The sequence below is a fragment of the Ambystoma mexicanum genome, chromosome 2p, assembly GCF_040938575.1.
Source record: "Ambystoma mexicanum isolate Mex_15411 chromosome 2p, UKY_AmexF1_1, whole genome shotgun sequence".
NCBI classification, from domain to species: domain Eukaryota; kingdom Metazoa; phylum Chordata; class Amphibia; order Caudata; family Ambystomatidae; genus Ambystoma; species Ambystoma mexicanum.
Window position 1 is genome coordinate 993,070,993 of NC_090923.1, and position 18,647 is coordinate 993,089,639.

Genomic DNA, 18,647 nt, shown 5'->3' on the forward strand with positions numbered 1-18,647 from the left:
AGTCAGTATTGCCATATGTACATGAGCTGAAATGTAGACCATCATGTCATGACTACTGGGTTGAGTTGCTGTCCCTATTGTTTTTGCAGGTCACTACAGCAAACACCAGCTACCGTGGCTAATGACAGCTTTCCGGAACCGACAGACAATGCAGGAAGTGGCATTTGATGAGGCACACATTGGGACCAGTCTTTGTATTGGGCATCCGTTTCATCTGCTGAAGGGACAGTTCTTGTGTCTCCATCAGGCAGGAGGTGCCCCAATGCACAATCCAGACAACATGCGGAAAATATTTGTGGTGTGTGCCATGCTGCAAAACATGTGTGTCAGGAGATATGTCCCCATGCCCCGGGATGTCCACATGGCACACATGCCGAGGATCACTTGCCGCCATACCTTGACCACGTAGAAAGCAGGGACCGGCCTCTTGTGTGGCAAGTACTGATTGGAAATTTCTTTTAGGGACATATACCTCACATGATTATATATAACAACATAGTAAATCTTTCACACCTGGTAAAAGATTACTTAGCACTCATAATTTCATGTTCATATTTGATTTTATTTTCAGACTGTACAAAATCCTTGCCCTCTCTCATCTTCAACAACCTTCTGTCCCTCCTTCCTCCTTTCATAACACCCTTCCCTTCTCGCCTATCCCAAGCATGAGTCTCTCATGTACTGCAGTGTTATTTACGTGACCATTTCACATGCCAGATCGCTCAGCGTGTGCGTGCAACACAGTGTTGGGACTGATGACGTGAGCTCCTTGCAAGTGAGCTTTCGATGGGAGTGACAGAAGTGGTACTTTCTGAAGCATGCCCCAGATATGCTGCGATGTCAAGAGCAGTGTCCTCTGCATGGTACCAGCGCCTGACGAAGTAGCCTCGGTCAACTCTCTTACTCTCTGGTCCACTGCTGCAATGGATGCTTTCAATAGATAATGTGAGGTAGTGGCGATGCCTCATTCACTGTATCTCTATTGGACTGCAGAAGTTGCAGCTGCTGTTCGGCTATTTTTTCAAAGTGCTCTTGGCGCTGCTCAATGTTGTACAGTCTGGTCCAAATCCCCTAAAGGGTACTGGGGCAGATTGTAAGCTGTGGAGGTTTCCCAGGTACCTGTCCCCCACCCACCAGCATCCACAGGTCCAATGTCATCATCATCATCAGTTCCTGTGTCCAGCACCTGATGATGCTGGCACTGAATTGGTGAAGCAAGTAAGGAGATGGCCGGAAAGGCCTGCAGGCCAGTTGGCAATGTAACCCGAAGGGTGGCTGCTGCATTATCAAATAGGTCACTGGCCTTCACAGAGATCTGCAGGCTGGTGGTGCTGACGGCTGATGGAGTTGCTGCATCAGGAGCAGTGCCGGTAGTTGTGGTGTCTGTAGCAACAACGGCTGCCGTCGATGAAGTCTGGAGGCAGATGTGTCCTTGGCAGGGCACATCCAGTGAGTGCTGTGACTGCAGGCTGCATGGGTGGTGACCACGGCACCTTTGGTTGGTGTCTGCAACACACTGATCTCAGTGGCAGGTTGTGTTGACCCTGACGGACTATGGAGGATTCTACTGACTTTTTCCTCCCAGGTCGTGAGGGTGAGTGGTTGTTTGTGCCACCTCTTGTAACAGATGTCCCGCTGTTGGATGGGGATTAGATACCTCAGCCTGGCCTTCAGGTCATTCCTCCTCTGGCAGAAGTCTGCGGTGGCCTATGGAACACTGCCAGTAGCTGTCCTTTGTCACGTATTTCTGCCCAGATGGCATTCTACCTCTGGATAGTTGTTTTCCATTGCTGTACCCCATACCTGGAGCTTGAGGTTTTGTACTGCTAGTGGATGCATGGTGTTAGGAAGTGTGTTTCTGGAAGGTGTGGGATTTTACAGACTCTTCCATGGGCAGTTGGGAGGGCCTGTGGCTTTATTTTCATCACCTGGATGCATTTATCTACAGCTCCTCTGAGGAGGTAGCGGCACTATATTTTGGGCAGAATTGTCACCTATTTTTGGTGATATTTCAGAACTCTATTAGCATTTTATTTTCCAGTTTCACCTCCTCTGGTGGACTTTACCCCAGGTGAATTTCCCACCAGTTCTTTCTGGTAATTGGTCAGGTGCTAATTCCTCTGGGGGAATTATCAATGGGTGAATTATCACCCATTTTGAATAACCCTTAATTTGGTAGAGTGATAAAAACAGCCGTAACTCGACTACCACCAGTTTTCGCTATTACCACCGACCTCCTAATGAGGTCTTATGTATCTTTATCTTAGATGTTATGTAATTGTGATATTGGATTGGTTTCTTTTAAAAATCCCGAACAAATATTTTAGCGTGAATAAAACAGAATAAATACAAGCAAGTAAAAGGAGCGAGCTCAGCAAGTGGCTTTAACAAGGTGTTTGGCACCTGTAATGGCCAGCCTGGGGCGCTTTAACAGTGTTAGCACCTGGGTTCTATGCACGGGTGCATTGTTCCAGAATGTTCAAAAGTTGTGCACTAAACACAAGGCCTCATTACAAGTCCGGCAGTAACCGAGCCGGAAAATCCGTCAGGTTGCCGTCGGACCTGGAATGAATTACCGGCTCCGGAATTGCTGAGGCATTACAGCCCCGGTGGTCTGGTAATTCCAGAGCCGGCATTCCGTTACTCCCCATTCCCGTGTGTAGGACTCCACGGGAATGGGGGCCGTGGAAACACCGGCACCATGCGGTAATGGTGTCGGTGTTTCCACGTCCGTCTGCGGCCGGTGGCATTACGCCCGCCATGTCAGACCTGGTGGGTGTAACACCACCAGCTGCAGAACTCGTAGTTAGCCAGTCCGGAAACGGTGCCGGTACGGTTTTACCGGCACTGTTAAATCTGGACCGGCTAACTTGTAATGAGGCCCTAATTGTCTTTGCAGCACGAGCAAGTTTCCTTTACCCACTGCAAAGGTCCAGAGGAAGGAAGTACAAGTCAAAACAAAAGAAAAGGTGAATGGATATGGCTTAGAATCCAACCAAAACCAGCTGCTAATGCCTGCATTCTGGACATACGATTGGCTGAAATACACCTTTTAGATAGTAGTATATACAAATAATGCAATACAGGTACCAAATACATGGCCCTACTTTCGAGCTAAAGTACTCACGTGTTCAGAATTCACAGCATAACAATAATAGGATATACATAATCACATTAGTAAGGAAAGACTGTATTAAAGTATATCACAACATTACTGTAGGGATACGGCCGAATAATGTACTATATCTACAGTATTGGTATAGAAATACTGCACTGTATTGCATAGTGCACCGAATGCTCAGTATCATTTGAAGAACCTCATACTCTGGCTCCTTGGATAAAGCTGGTTTGGGGAAGCACTTTCTCTCACCTGTGTGGCCTGTTGGAAAAGGAAGGGCCTTTGATTCACGCGTGCCAGCATCTCCCGCAGCTCCACCTGGTACTCCTCTGAACGCTCCTGGCTCTGTTGCCTGGAAGGGAAAGGATTGTCAGCGTCTCTTGCTAATGCTGGTGTGCTGTGCAGCTTGAGGCTAAGCGTAGGAGCCACGCCTCCCCAGAGCACGGTTGACTTTGACAGCCAGGGCTCTAGCAACTTTGACATAGCATTTAACCCTCTAAAGTAGGGTGCTCAGCCCTCCAGATAACAGCATGGAGAAGAAATGCCTATTGGCGTGCTCAATTCTTACGTTATACATTGACTCGCCTGCCTACAGGAGTGATACATCAAATCAGCTCAGATTTGCAAAGTAATGAAACGGGTAAATGTGATATATGTAACCAGGACAGCATGATTCAATCAAGAGAGCACATATTCATTCATTGCTGGCCATTACAGACATATAAGGGCTCATTAGGAGTTTGCCGGTCCAGAAATAAGGTGCTGGCAACTTTGTGTACCGGCACCTTCCCGTAAGATCCCGGTAACACCAGGATATCAGGCGGTGGATACCGTATGGTAGTTCCCCAGTATTCCGCCGGAATTACCAGCAGGATACCGGGCAACTTATATTGAGCCCCATAGAATTATTTTATTTGGGAACAATTTTCAGAATGCATTACTTTTAAATACATCTGAATTTTATGAGAGGCTATCGAATGGTAAAGAGACACTGTTAACTATTGCTGTTGTGAAATGTTTAAGTCGAGTTGGGATGGTTAAACTTAAGTGGTGCAATCTTTACACATGTACATTTTATGCACGCTTCATGAAACATTCCTAATAGGGAATGTCTAATTGGATGTGTCTATGTGATATAAATTAGCTTGTTGGTGTGTTTGGATTTTGCTGTTGTTATGCATATTTAGTACACAATGGATTTTCAATCTGCTGGTGTGTTATGAATTGTGTGTTGTCGCATGCATTGGTGTAATGGTATGTGATGTTTCTGTGTAAGGTTGCCTTTGTATAACAAATATCACAATAAAATAAAAAGATAACCGCCTATCTGTCTGTTGTACATCCTAAATTTAGAAAACGACAGCCAGCGGTAAAAAAAAAACACACACACAGATGTCAGCCCATTGTCCCCCTCTGCACAGCTGTGTTGGTGGATTCAAACCAGTGCCATCAGCAGTACATGCAACATATAGCATCTCTACTGTACATAAAGAAAATAGTTTCCTACAAAAATTCCTTTGAAGTCAACATAAAACTGTATTTTTAAGTGCCTAGAAATACCCCAATCAGCAATGAGTACTACTTCCCTACTTCCTGAAAAAAATCCCTTTACGCCCTACCGAAAAGAAATACAGAGTATTCACAACTCTTTTCTGGAGCCCTGGTGGGGAATCATCACGGTCTTACAAGTCCATTATCTCACCCAGGCTTGTCCCAGTCCCAAAAAGCAGGGTACAAAACGGACAAGTCTGAGACCCCCCCTAGTGTCATTAGAGGGGAACATGACTTACACAAAGCCCCCAAAAGATAGGATCTCTGTGACATCAGGTGGGTGGCCAGTAGAGGCAAGCATGAGCACTGCTTGTGTTTGGGCAACAGTTGCCATAGTATGAAATAATGTGACTTTTTTTTTACACTACAGTGGTGTGCATGTTGTCGTAATTAACACATTATGAGCATTATGCTAACCCCTGAGGTGCCAGGCTATCATGCAAGTCTATGCAAAAAGGACGAGCATACTCGTCCACAGAGTACTTGTATTGTTGCTTGTTTTGTGTTTTTGTTGTACTGTATATAGTTTTTTTTTAAAGTGCCAACAGTGTGTTTTTGTTGTACTGTATATAGTGTTTTTTTTTAAAGTGCCAACAGTTGTCCCCTTATGTGGATGCAGGTACTCTCTTTTTCCTGTTCAGATGGAAAGATGTGTCTCGGTGGATGGGTCCCGAGGCTCATCACACTGCCTGCTACTGTGCTCTATTGGGCGTACGAGCATGGATAGGTGGCGTTTTACACTGTGCTCTATTGGGCGTACGAGCATGCGTAGGTGGCGTTTTACACTGTGCTCTATTGGGCGTACGAGCATGCGTATGTGGCGTTTTACACTGTGCTCTATTGGGCGTACGAGCATGCGTAGGCCGCTTTTTGCTACTGTGCTCTATTGGGCGTACGAGCATGGATAGGTGGCGTTTTACACTGTGCTCTATTGGGCGTACGAGCATGCGTAGGTGGCGTTTTACACTGTGCTCTATTGGGCGTACGAGCATGCGTATGTGGCGTTTTACACTGTGCTCTATTGGGCGTACGAGCATGCGTAGGCGGCGTTTTGCTACTGTGCTCTATTGGGCGTACGAGCATGCGTACATGGCGTTTGAGTTAAAGTTGCACCAGCAGGGGTCCTCCAGCAGCAGCTTGCTCTCGGTGATTATGAGGACCATTGAGGGTTATTCAGCAGCACAGTGCAGTTGTCAAACTTGAGATATACTGGGATTGTGCTGAATGGACTTGTCTACTGGGATTGTGCTGAATGGACTTGTCAACCTGGGACAGTACAAGAGTGTGTTAAACTGGGAGTATACTACCAGAGGCTTGTAAACTAGTAGCATACTAGGGCAGGCAAACAGGGAGTACACCGGCATTTTGCAGACTGGAAATATGCTGGCATTTTGCAAAGTGGCACTTGTCGAAGACAAGGGACTGACAGAGGTCGTGCACAAACGTGAAGGTAGTTTTAAACAGTACAATCAAGGATGGCTACGTCTGCATAAAAAGAGTGGGGGTTCAGGAAAACCAAACACCCAGCTCAGTCTTTGTTGGGCGGAGATCTATATGACAACAGTTCTTGCTCACAATGAAGTCTTCTAACCAAATATGTCAATCACTCAAGCTAGGCTCTAGTTCTCTGTTTGAAACTGGGCACTTTCTAGCGTGTGATGTGTCCCCATCCCCTTTTTATCAGAATGCCTCTGGAGGTTTGGCTGACACCACCAGTACCTGGGAAAATTCTTCCTGTACCCAGGGCCTGCACTTAATTCTGTTCAGGGGTTGTTCTTGATAGCCTCAGTTCAGGTCCACACAGCTTTTAACTTCATTGGCCCTGATTGCTGGGTTGCTCCACAGCTTTGACCTCTTTCACTTGGACGTTGTTGGCCCTGAATGCCGGGCTGCTCCATAGCTTTGACCCCTCTCACTTGGGCGTTGTTGGGCCTGATCGCCGGGCTGCTTCATAGCTTTGACACCTCTCACTTGGACGTGTTTGTTTGCCCTGAACGCCGGGCTGCTCCATAGCTTTGACCCCTTTCACTTGGGCGTTGTTGGGCCTGATCGCCGGGCTGCTTCATAGCTTTGACACCTCTCACTTGGACGTGTTTGTTTGCCCTGATCGCCGGGCTGCTCCATAACATTGACTCCTCTCACTTGGGCGTTGTTGGGCCTGATCGCCGGGCTGCTTCATAGCTTTGACACCTCTCACTTGGACGTGTTTGTTTGCCCTGATCGCCGGGCTGCTCCATAACATTGACCCCTCTCACTTGGACGTTGTTTGCCCTGATCGCCGGGCTGCTCCATAGCTTCGACCGCTCTCACTTGGACGTTGTTGGCTATGATTGCTGGGCTGTTACCCAGTTTTGGACTTGAATGACTTTGCCTTTCTTCTCACAGACCTTCTTTCTCGATGCAGCCCTCTCAGCAGGGCCCTTGTTAGCAAGCAATGGAGACCTCTACATCCACCTTCATCTTCTCCATGGCCTTTCACCTTCCTCCCCAATGTTCCCTTCTCCAACCCATTCCTTGTCTCCTTCTTCTCCACCTTTCGCTTGGTATTTCATTTGCCAGCACTATTTTGCTCTCGCCTCTCTTTAACTTCACTATCTGCCTGTTTCACTTCTCCAATGCTTTTTGTGGTAATTGGGGCTGCGATCATTGCAACAGGGGCACTTGTGTTCTGGTTTCGTGTTGGCAATGTGATTGTTTGTGAGCCACTTGCCCCGCCTGACCCCATTGCAACTGCTAGCTCCTGAGTGAATCTGCATTGATGTGCCATCTTCGACGTAGGAGGTTAAAGCATAGCAGCTGCCTGGCACCTCCATGTCCACGCAAGTGTGCAGGTATCTTTCGTCTCTTTGTTTTGCTGTGGGTGATCGTTCGCGAGCACCCTTTCTTCATGAACTGTGGTGCGACTCTGTTCTTAACATGCGCGTGGTTGCAGGGCAGTTTGCGAACTATGTAGATGCGCTCATTACAAGTTCGGCGGTAGCCTTGCTGGTAAAACCAGCAGACTGCCGCCGAACATGCACATTTTTCCGGTGGCCAGGAATGGGCAATTACCGGGTCATTACGGCCTTGCCGGAACTGGTAATTCCCAGGCGCTGGAAAATATTCTTCCCCATTCCCCTTGAGTCCCGTAGGGCTCAAGGGGAATGGGGAAGCCGGATGCACCGGCACCATTCGTGAATGGTGCCGGTGCATCCGACATGCTCTGCTCGCGGGTGCCGGTCCGCCCGCCAGGTCAGACCTGACGGGCGCAAAGGCACCCGCAAGCAGAACTCATAATTTGCTGGTCCAGTAACTACGGTACGGGCAAGCTTACCGGTACTATAGTTACTGGACCGGCAAACTTGTAATGAGGCCCGTCTCCCTGCATTAAGGTAGGATCCACGATTGCGAACCTCCCTCCTGATCCCCTGATCCCTGAGTTCCACAATGTTAAGTTGATTTATCCCCAATTTTCATCGTGTGTATCATCAGGCCTGAACATGAAGTCCGAAATGGGCTAAACCCCTTCCAGCGTGGCATCACAGAGCGGGTGGTCTTCTCCAGCCCCAGAGTTACTCTCCTCACACTTACTGGCCTCTTAAATGGGGCTCTGGCACAGACGATACTGGAATTGTGCAAACGTAAAATAGGAGTTTACTATAAGTACCCTCCCAGTCTGCAATTTTCAGACTGGGAGGGTACTGCAACTTTGCAAACTGGAAATATGATGGGGCCGTTAGCATGGTCGCATGCTAGGATTTTAGAAATTGTGTTTGTTGGGATTTTCAAACTGGTTGTATAGTGGGATTGTCCAGATTGGCTATGTAAAAGAATTTTGCAAAGTGGGGGTGTGCTGAACCTATCCTGTGCATACTGATATTCTGTTATTGGCATTGTAAAAATACAGAATATAATGGGATTGTGCACACTGGAAATAAAGAAACCTGGCTATTTACTAGCTTTGTGCAAAAGTGCAATATATTGGGATCGCGCAAACTGCAGTTCATCGTGGTTATCAAATTGCTCTAAATATACTTGTATAATGAAACCAAACATATATTGAGATTATATAATTTGGTGCAGACTTGGATTGTGCAAACTGTGAAAGTCAAATTGGGAGCGAACTGGTATTTTAAAACTGTGATTAAACAGTGACTGTTGTATGGCAGAACAGGTCTGTAAGACCCTCTCCCCCACATTCCCCACCTACGTGAGGCTCGTGGCTCGTCAGCAGCCCCCCATGCACCTGGGACCGGGAGGCAGGTGGCTGCTGATCGACACACGTGACCAGTACTGTAACGTACCATAGACACCATTTTGAAAGCACCAAGACTCCATTTTAGATGGGCAGACCAAACCCCATGCGAAACAGCCTGCACCCAAAAGCTGTAGCTGTGCCTCTGCCTACCGCGCACAGGGAGCCATGCACATCCCCCGCGCCTCCACCCCATGGCACATCCGCTCAAGGCCCGGTCTCACGAGCAACCAGACACAAACAAGTATCAGAACAAACACTGTATCATTTACCATCCGCAGTACATCACTGTCCCAGAAGTGATCTGACTTGTAGCTTGAGTCTGGAAAATAACAAGAACCATCCCAATCAAACAGGCCTCGACCCGGTATCTAACCCCTAACATTTAAAATATATGGTGTCAGTAACCTTCCTCTATGAACCCCTGTCCACATCCCCCAGACGAAGTGTTAACTGCATACCAAAACCCAACGATTCACAGGGTTGTTTGTAAAATTATAACATGGGTATTAGAAAGAGATGAAACTCATAACGTTAATAAAGCAAGGATGACCCCCGCCCGCTGCAAGATACCATGTGCCTTGAAGGCTAAATGAAAGGGCTTGATAAAGTCCGCCTAGTGCTAACGAATGATTGCTGCTAACGTACAAAGGAAAGTGAAAAAGCATTACTAAGTATATTTGTGTGTAACGCAGTGAAACACTTTTTAAGTGTCACAACCAAGAATGTAAATTAACAATTGTATATGAACATATTGTTTCTATGCTCCTGAGTAGACGACCCAACCTGACGCTACCTCACGTTGTTATTCATCTGTTTGCCTTATGAATTACCAGTATGTGTTCAACTAATGTTATGTAATGCATGTGCCACTGCCAGACCCTCATTGCTACGTATCAAGAAGTAAACGATTTTATAAATGATAGAAATACGTAATCATCCTAATGCTACTAACTTTACTAACTCTCCCCTCTTATGATATATTGTGCAGTCCAGGCACAGAGAATCGCTTAGAGCTACAAGGCCATCTTCCCCTTCTGCCAAGGCCCGCCAGGGATTGCTGGTGCTCAAGCAGCAAAACCTCACCTCCCCACATTCTGCTGGACCCGCTGCAAGTATTTGCCTCCCCCATGTCTGAGGCCGCCATAGTTTGGCCAAATGAATTATGTACACCCTGGTCCTCAACCCCACTGCCTTGAGGGGCCAGAGATGTGCCCTCATTGATCTCATAGTGCTGCAGTTCACCGCAAGTTAATGGGCCTTAGAGACAGGCATTCAACCCTGTACTAACATATCGTAAAGTAATCACCCATTACATCTAACAGAATAGAATGACAAGGCAGCTCACCTTGTGCCCTCTAACAAGGCACCCGGACTTATGACACTTGGTCAATAGGTCGAAAGTAATTGTGTATTGATGTATTGGCGAAGCTTCACATTGTCAGGCTGAGAGGTCCTGTATCCGCGGAAGCTGCTGAACCCCCGACAATCCCCCTGAGATGTATTTCCCAGAACTAGTTTTCAATACAGCTCTGTAAACTACACCCCAAAGGGAAAGGGGGAATGGGACAACAAAACAACACCAGGCAGACTGCGTCAAGGCTAATCAGTGCTGAACCTGCAGAGGATAAAGAATAACATATACACTTCCTTAATTCACTTACTTAACCTTATGAATGGGAAGACATTAATCCTTAACTAATAATTGAGAATCCTACCTGTTCTTCTCTTGAAATTTCTTAGAGAAGCGGATAAGAAGCTGAAAATCTCTCTTACTTGCGATACTTGAAATTCCCAGCAACTTCTTACATTAGGCAAAACTGGAAGTCTTAGTTCTTTGTTTGTCTTTTTTCCAACATGCACTGGTAGTTCAATTAGATTGTCTTTAAAATGTTCTTTCTTGTCATTTCAAAACTTTTCAAACTATTTATAATTATCTTGAGTCTTTGAATCCTTGAAGAAAGAGGAAACACGTGCTAAATGCACACGCAGGTTATTTCCATTTAAATTATCGATGAACTTCACATAGAAATCTTCCTGGTTGAAGAACACGCGCAAACGGATGAAGACGCGCGATCAAAATAATCCACACGCGCAAAAAATCCACACGCGCAATAATCCACACGCGCAATAGTCCACACGCGCAATAATGTTCTCCTGCGAGACACGCGAAATAAAAACACCCGCGCTATTGAGTTCAAACGCGACGAAGTGATTCTCACGCGCAAAATCACTCGCGATGGAAAAAACACACGCGCACTCACATGGCACGCGACGAACAGATTCTCGCGCTTTGTACACCCGCGCTAAAAATCACACGCGCTTTGTATTTCACACGCGCTTTGTACACCCGCGCTAAAAATCACACGCGCTTTGTATTTCACACCCGCTTTGTATTTCACACGCGCTTTGTAGTTCTCACGCAGCGTATAGTTTCTCGCGCTAAGGATCACCCGCGCTATAAAATCGCACGCGCTCTTTAGTTCACACACATCGTATAGCTTTTCGCGCAAAGGATCACCCGTGCAATAAAACACACGCTCGTTTAAAATTGCACGAGACCAACCTCTACTCGCGCTCGGAATACACACGCTAGAAAGCACGCGCTCACTTGAATTTGCACGCGACAGTCAAAATCTCGCGCTAAGGAACACCACACTGGAAACACAAGCGCACTCCGGTAGTTCAATAGTTTTAGTAGAAACACTACTTTTAACGAATTTTCAAGGAGAATGTTATTAAGATGAACAGATTTACAGTAAAAATAAAGTCACTTATCTCCTGAGCGAATTCACAAAGATTTCCTGCTTTTCCTATCTTCAAAAACGAATTCCTGCCAGCTGAAGACTTCTCCTGAAACCCCCAAGAAAGTAGCCGCTCAACTGCTGAGATCTGAAGGATAAAATCCACCAGGCCTAATACTAAAGCAGGAGCAGCCACTGAACACGTCCTCTCAGATGGGGTTTTGATGATGAAAGGCACAGAGTGACAGTTTAGAATGTTCATTGTTGTTCAGCATTGTCTTCTAGCCAATCAGAGCTGTCACTGTGAGGCTCCATCTTGCCTTGGGTCAGAACCAGGATTCTGAATCAACAAGTTAAGGCCTAACCAACTATAATGGAAAACTTCCCACCCACACAAAGCTAATCTGAAAAGGATAAATAATAAAAAGGAAACTTGAATAAGAGAAGGAAACCTGACACACATTGCATGTTGTCTCTCCTGTCTCCTATTTTATCTTAGAGTAACATATTGTAGGATTTGCAGGACAACTGGAGTCGTCTAAATGGATGAGTGTTTGTGTGTGTGTGGCCACAAGGGCAAAGTGTTAGTACAACCACCAATCATCGACACAGACCGTGCCTGGCACCACGCAGATGTCCACCAATACTGGACCAGCTCGTCGATACACCACCTATAGCTTAGTCCACGCCACCAAATCCCTGAAACTATGTGCCCCCTATATCTTACAGGATTTATGACGTAGTTTTGTAATAAATATGACTGTCTTTGCTATTGTCAGACAGAGCGCTCTCGGAGCTTGCAGAGTCCTTTGCATGCCCTATTTTGATTATATAAACCCTTTTACATCACCCGCACTTGGTTCTGGTATCATTCCCTCCTGGGGTGTGTCCTTTACTGCCTCTTATTGTGGGTAGATTACTCCCCTATGGGGGACTCTTGCTTTCACTGTCAAACTGGGTATATACTAGTAAATGTCAAACTGTGTATGCCCAAACAGGATACTTACTAGGTTTGTGGGAACTCGAAAATACTTGGAGTGTGAAGCAGGATTGTAATGAAATTGTGACTATATATGTGGTTGGACAAGCTGGGAATGTACTGTGGTGACCAATTAAACTAGGAATATGCAAATTGCAATTGCCCACTTGGAGTTTACTGTAAGTTTTTATCTGGGGGTTCTGGAGGAGTCACATGGTTAAGGCCAGGTAGAGGAATGTGAGAGAATATGGTTCTGGGAGAAAACCATGTGCTAAATGATGTCCACTCAGAGGTAATCTATGGTGGATCCTGCACGGCCTCTTCTGTCTTTCTGGCCAATGAATGTGCAGCCGACAATGCCCCCTAGAAAGACAAGGAAATTCTCTGCTGTTCATTGTTTCATGGGTGCATGCGCTGTTAAGCCGCAATTGTGAACCGCTCGGAGCCCGTGAAGCAGACCGCAAATCTAGCTCATGATTGGTCATTTATAACGTGCTTTATACCCAGAGGTTTCTAAGCGCGGACCTGGGGATCGAACCTGTGTTGCTCCGAGTCGTCTTACTTCCAAGGCGAGTGCGTTACCCCTGATCTATCGTCCAGAGACATACCAAACTGAAAGACACCACTGATGTTGCTCTGGCAAACAGCACTTCATGGAGCTAAGAGGAGATTCATGCACCTGCAAGGGAACCATTCTGGAATCAGGTGACTGCAATGACAAGAGTGGCTGATTCAAAGATGGTGTGCCGCATCTTTACATGTTATGCCCACTGAGCCATGAGCTGATCAGTGGGCATTCACAATAAATCAGTTTCACTGATCCCCATGAGTGCACAGACACACCCAGCTAATACAGGCAATCAACCCGGGCGTCCAATAGTAAAACATGACCCGATGCCAGCAGAAGTGACAGTGCTTGCAGGCTGATAGAAGGAGGAACAGAGAGCTCTGAGAGGAACAAGAAGCAGAGAGAGCCACGAGCATGAGAAGGGGCAGATGAGGTTGGAGGGAGGAAATAGGAAAACAGCATGAAAGAACAAAGACTTGGCCAACCCCAAAAAGGCCAGAGTGAAAGAAGGGAGATTGGAGGTTGTAGGTGGATCCAGTGGTGCTAACAGGGAAGAAAGGCCAAGGTTGCTTGGTTGATATTGCTAACAGCCTGGTAACCTCGGCCAAGGAGCTGAGGGAGCCCAAACCTAAGCACTCCTGAATACGCAAATAAGAGTGGGTCTATCCGATAGCCATAGAAGGACTAGATCTGGCAGGTACACCAAGTACACTATAAAACACTTGATAAAGAGATAGAGACATTCGGCACAAAAGACAGCATCAAGCTGGCCGGTGGCTACAGTTCTGGATCTGGTGAAACTGGCACGTCCATAAATGGCAATAGAAAAACATGCCCAGCAGTCCAGAGCCAGGGATTTCTGACCCTGAGGAGATACAAGGAGGTGTCCCTATAGCTGAGCCCAGGTGAGGAAGACCAGAAGGATTACTAAATCAGTGATTGGTGCCTACAGAAAATAAACCACTACTACCACAGGTGGGCCTTGGTGTGGGGCTATCATGATGTTGGCCTGATTTTGACCCATGGCAGCCTGGGAAGAACTAGACTATCAACAGCTTAGAATCAGATATGGTCCAGGAGCACCAGACTTCAAGGAGAAACTAGAGACGTCCTAAGGATACATACCCAAAGAGTGAAAAGGACTCATTACAAGTGTTCTTGGGAAGGGTGACCTAAAACCACAAGAAACGTGTTGGTTCTGTTTTTTGTGTCTGTGTCTCATGTGTAAGTATCAAGGATCGGTGAGAGTCACAGGTAATGTCGTCAGTAGAATCCATCCTGTCCATGACTGCGAGTAACTTTTTCTGTGCATCATTTGCCTACATTTAGGGAAGTCTTAAGCCTACAACACTGAATTGACAACTGCCATTCTGATACACTGCCTCAGCCTTTCAGCTTTTGAAGGAGTGTTTTATTACCTGGGGCTTCAAAGATTTTATGTGTTATGCCCGCTGAGCCATGATCTGTTCAGTGGGCATTCACAATAAATCAGTTTCACTGAAGCTCGGGTAAGGCCGATAAAAGGTGACACATCTCAAAGCCCAGAGAATAGATCCCCACGAGTACAAAGACACACCCAGCTAATAAGGGCAATTAACCCCGGAGTCCAATAGTGAAACATGACCTGGTGCCAGCAGAAGTGACGGCGTTTGGAGGCTGATAGAAGGAGGAACATAGAGCTCGGAGAGGAACAAGAAGCAGAGAGAGCCACGAGCATGAGGAAGGGTAGATGAGGTTGGAGAGAGGAAACAGGAAAACAGCACGAAAGAACAAAGACACAGGGAGAGGAAGGGGAAACCCAGTGTGGGACAGAAAGATCTGAGGCATCCCTGAGTTGGCCAACCCAAAAAGGCTAGAGTGAAAAGAGGGAGATTGGAGGTTGTAGGTGGATCCAATGAGGCTTACAGTGAAGAAGGGCCAAGGTTGCTTGGTTGATATTGCTAACAGTCTGGTAACCTCAGCCAAGAGCCGAGGGAGCCCAAACCTAAGCACCCCTGAATAAGCAGATAAGAGTGGGTCTATCCGATAGCCATAGAGGACTAGATCTGGCAAGTACACCAAGTACACTATAGAACACTTGGTCACTCCCTCTTCATGGAGGCTGATGTGTCAGATGTGGCAATGGGAGATGGCTGTTTCAAGGTCAGCTGGTTAATGGGACATTAAATTCATTGGCTTTCTACTCCCAAAAGTTCCCTCTGTCCGAGGCAAATTACACCATATCTGATTGGGGGCTCTTGGCGATCAAATCAGTATCCCATGAATGGAGGCATTATTTGTTGGGAGCAAAGCAGAAGGTGACAGACCTCACCAACCATAATACCTTGATGTTCCTACCATCATTGAAGACCTTGTCACCCAGACAGCGTCATTGGGCATTATTCTTTGCCGAATATGACTATGTAATTAGGTTTAAACCAGGTCACCAAAACGACAAAGCAGTCGCTCGATCTAGATGCTTGACAGGAAGTGAGAAGCTCTCTTACGTGGAGCCTGGTCTGCTACTCTCTGAGAAGAATTTCTTAGTAGGAGATATGGTTGAAGTTTCTGATATTAGTCAAGAGATTCAACAGCTGATGACTCCTGAACAAATGCAGACCTGGGGTGGAAGCGACTCCTTTATGAAAATGCAAGGTTATAGTTTACCATGCAAGAATTGATAGAAAGAGCTCTGAAGCAATGCAACAAATCGCTTCTTGCTGGACAAGGATATAAAAAGACCCTTGAACTGCAACAATGTAGTCTTTGCTGGAAGGGCATGCCAATTGTTTCTTTGAATTTTGTAAGGACATGTGAAGTATTTGTTTGTGCCAAGTGGGAAGGCAAGAAACCACCTGCCTCCTTGTTCCCTTATGTTTGCCACCTTGCCCTGGGCATACTGTGTCTAGGGATATTATTGCGGTTTTAACCCATGACAAGGAGTGTTCGGCAATCCTTGTTGTGGTTAACATGCTGACAAAGTTGGCTACTTTCTGCCTGTCAAATAACCTGTCAACGCCACAAGTCTGGCTCAGGCCTTTTTACAAAATGTGGTATGTCTGTATGGCCTTCTAAGTCAGCTAGTGTCCGAACGAGGTTCCCAATTTGTCTCCAAGTTTTGGCAAGCCTGTTGTAAGGTACTAGGAATTGAGATCAGGCTGTCTTCTGGATATCATTATCAATTTTACAGACAAAACTGAGAGTGTTTCAAGAATTGGAAAACCACTTGTGTTGGTAAATACAGGTGGACCTAATTTGGTTGGCTGCATTCTGTAATAATAATACCTTGGCGGACTTGACTCTCATAAGGCCTTTTTACTGTAACTTGGGTTATCACAGTCGTTTCCTGCGTGAGTCTGTGCTGGAGGAAACTTGGTTGAATTCCTAGATGAAGAAAAGTGTCTTCAAGTGATGTCAGAGAACCTAAAAGAGGAATAGAAGCCTTAACAAAGTATGAGGGCATGTAAGAGATTTGCAAATCGGTCACACCAACCTTCTCTGCAATATGGGATAGGAGAAACAGTCTGGTTGTCTACAAAGAACATTATGTTTTACGGAAGAAACAAGTTGAATCCAAGTTTCACTGAGCCTTTTGAAATTGAGATGGTAATCTTACCAGTGAGTTTGAGGATGCCTCCAAGATTGAAAATTCCCGACCTTTCACAATCATCTTTTGAAACTTTGTTTGGAGCAGACCTGACTAGGTTGGACTCCAACCCCGATTTCCACAGAAGGTCAGGGAGAAAAATATTAAGAGGAGGCAATTATGGAATCTAGTATTCATTGAAAAAGGTTACAATATGTAGTAGATTGGAAGGGTCAAGGGCCGGATGAAAGGTCGAATTAGCGGAGGATGTTTATGCCCCTTGTTTGGTTGCATATTTCCATTGCTCAAGATCTTGACAGCCAGGTCCTGGGACAGGACCTTACAGGGAGAAGGGGTACTGTCTGGGTGGGGAAGACAAAGTGCCTCATTACGAGTTTGGGGGTAGCCAGGTAGTTAAGGGCCTGGCTACCCCCAAACTCGGGTCCGGGTCCTGCAAAAGGGGACTTACTGGGCCATTCCGACCTTGGAGGGCCCGGTAATTCCCATTCGCGCGACCCGGACCCGGTACGTCCCCAGTCCCATTTGAGCCCCCATAGGGCCCAATGGGAATGGGGAGGATGGTAACAACGGCCCTGTTTGTATTTGTATTTGAATTTATTTTATTTATAAAGCGCAGCCAAGCCCGGGGGCATACGGGCGCGTACGTTAGATCTGGTTACAGTTACAATTAAAGGCAGTCAACAAAGGGTTATGTTACAGTTACAGGTAGGTACATACTTAGTGTTGCAAATGCATACATACATAATCTAAGATGTCATACATACATAGTCTAAGATAAATACATTAATTACAAAAGTGTGCAGTCAGCAGTCAATCATGCTAGGATCAGGAGGTTAGGCTGTCATAGAGTCCATGTTGTGAAGCCAACACTTTGTGTTGTGTTTGAATAGGTTAAATGAAGGTTCTGCTCGCAAAAGCGCAGGGATTGTGTTCCATAATTTAGAAGCTTGTACAGGGAAGCTAGCTCCACCCGAGTTATGAAGTTTGAATCTCGGTATAGAAATAGTGTTAGCTTGTGCTGCTCTGAGTGGTCTTGAAGAGGTGTGAGGCTTACGTTGGTTGGTAAGGTATGCTGGTGCCAGGTTGGCCCTGGCTTTGTGTGTAAGGGCCAGAGTTTTGAGGGATATTCTGTGCTCGACTGGGAGCCAGCGTAGTTTGCGTCTGGTCTCAGAGATGTGCGCCTTTTTGGGAATGTTGAGGGCGGCCCTGATGGCATTATTTTGAATTACTTGAAGTTTGTTGATATTTTTGTGGCTAGTGCCTAAGTAAAGGGCATTACAATAGTCTATTTTGGATATGACTATTGCTCTAGCAAGAGTAATGCAATTGGGTGAGGAGATAAACGGCCTACATGCAGTGATCAGCTTACAGGTGTAAGCGGCTGATGATGCTACTGCATTAGTTTGTTTGGAGAAGGATAAGGTAGCATCGATGTAGATACCAAGGGTTTTGGTATTATTTGACACGGGGATGAGATTGCCATCTATGGTGAAGGATTTGAATGCATGATTAAGATTTTTGAGTTTGGCGTGGGTGCCAAGGATGATCAGCTCGGTTTTTTCGTCATTGAGGCAAAGTCCATGATGTGCCATCCATGCTTGTATTACTGAGTATATTTCATTAAGGGTTTTGCTGTCTGTTTCATAGTTACCCGAGATAGGAATGAGTATCTGTGTGTCATCCGCGTAATTGGTATACGTGACGCCCAGATAGTCAAGGATATCAAAGAGGGGCTTTGTGAATACATTATAAAGTGTCGGGGACACACAAGAGCCTTGCGGGACTCCGCAGGGTACTGGTGAGGGTTCAGCAGAATCAGTGGGAGAGAAGACCCTCATGGTTCTGTTCGCCAAGAAGGAACTGATCC

General features: G+C 46.2%; 1 protein-coding gene across 1 annotated transcript in view; it reads right to left on the bottom strand.

The window, feature by feature from the left end:
- TSGA10IP (testis specific 10 interacting protein) overlaps positions 1–18,647 on the bottom strand; it is a 333,990-nt gene that overhangs the window by 75,904 nt on the left and 239,439 nt on the right. Inside the window, exon 6 of the mRNA XM_069643063.1 lies at positions 3,371–3,470. Coding sequence (XP_069499164.1) covers positions 3,371–3,470 — 100 coding nt within the window. The remainder of the gene's footprint in view (positions 1–3,370; positions 3,471–18,647) is intronic.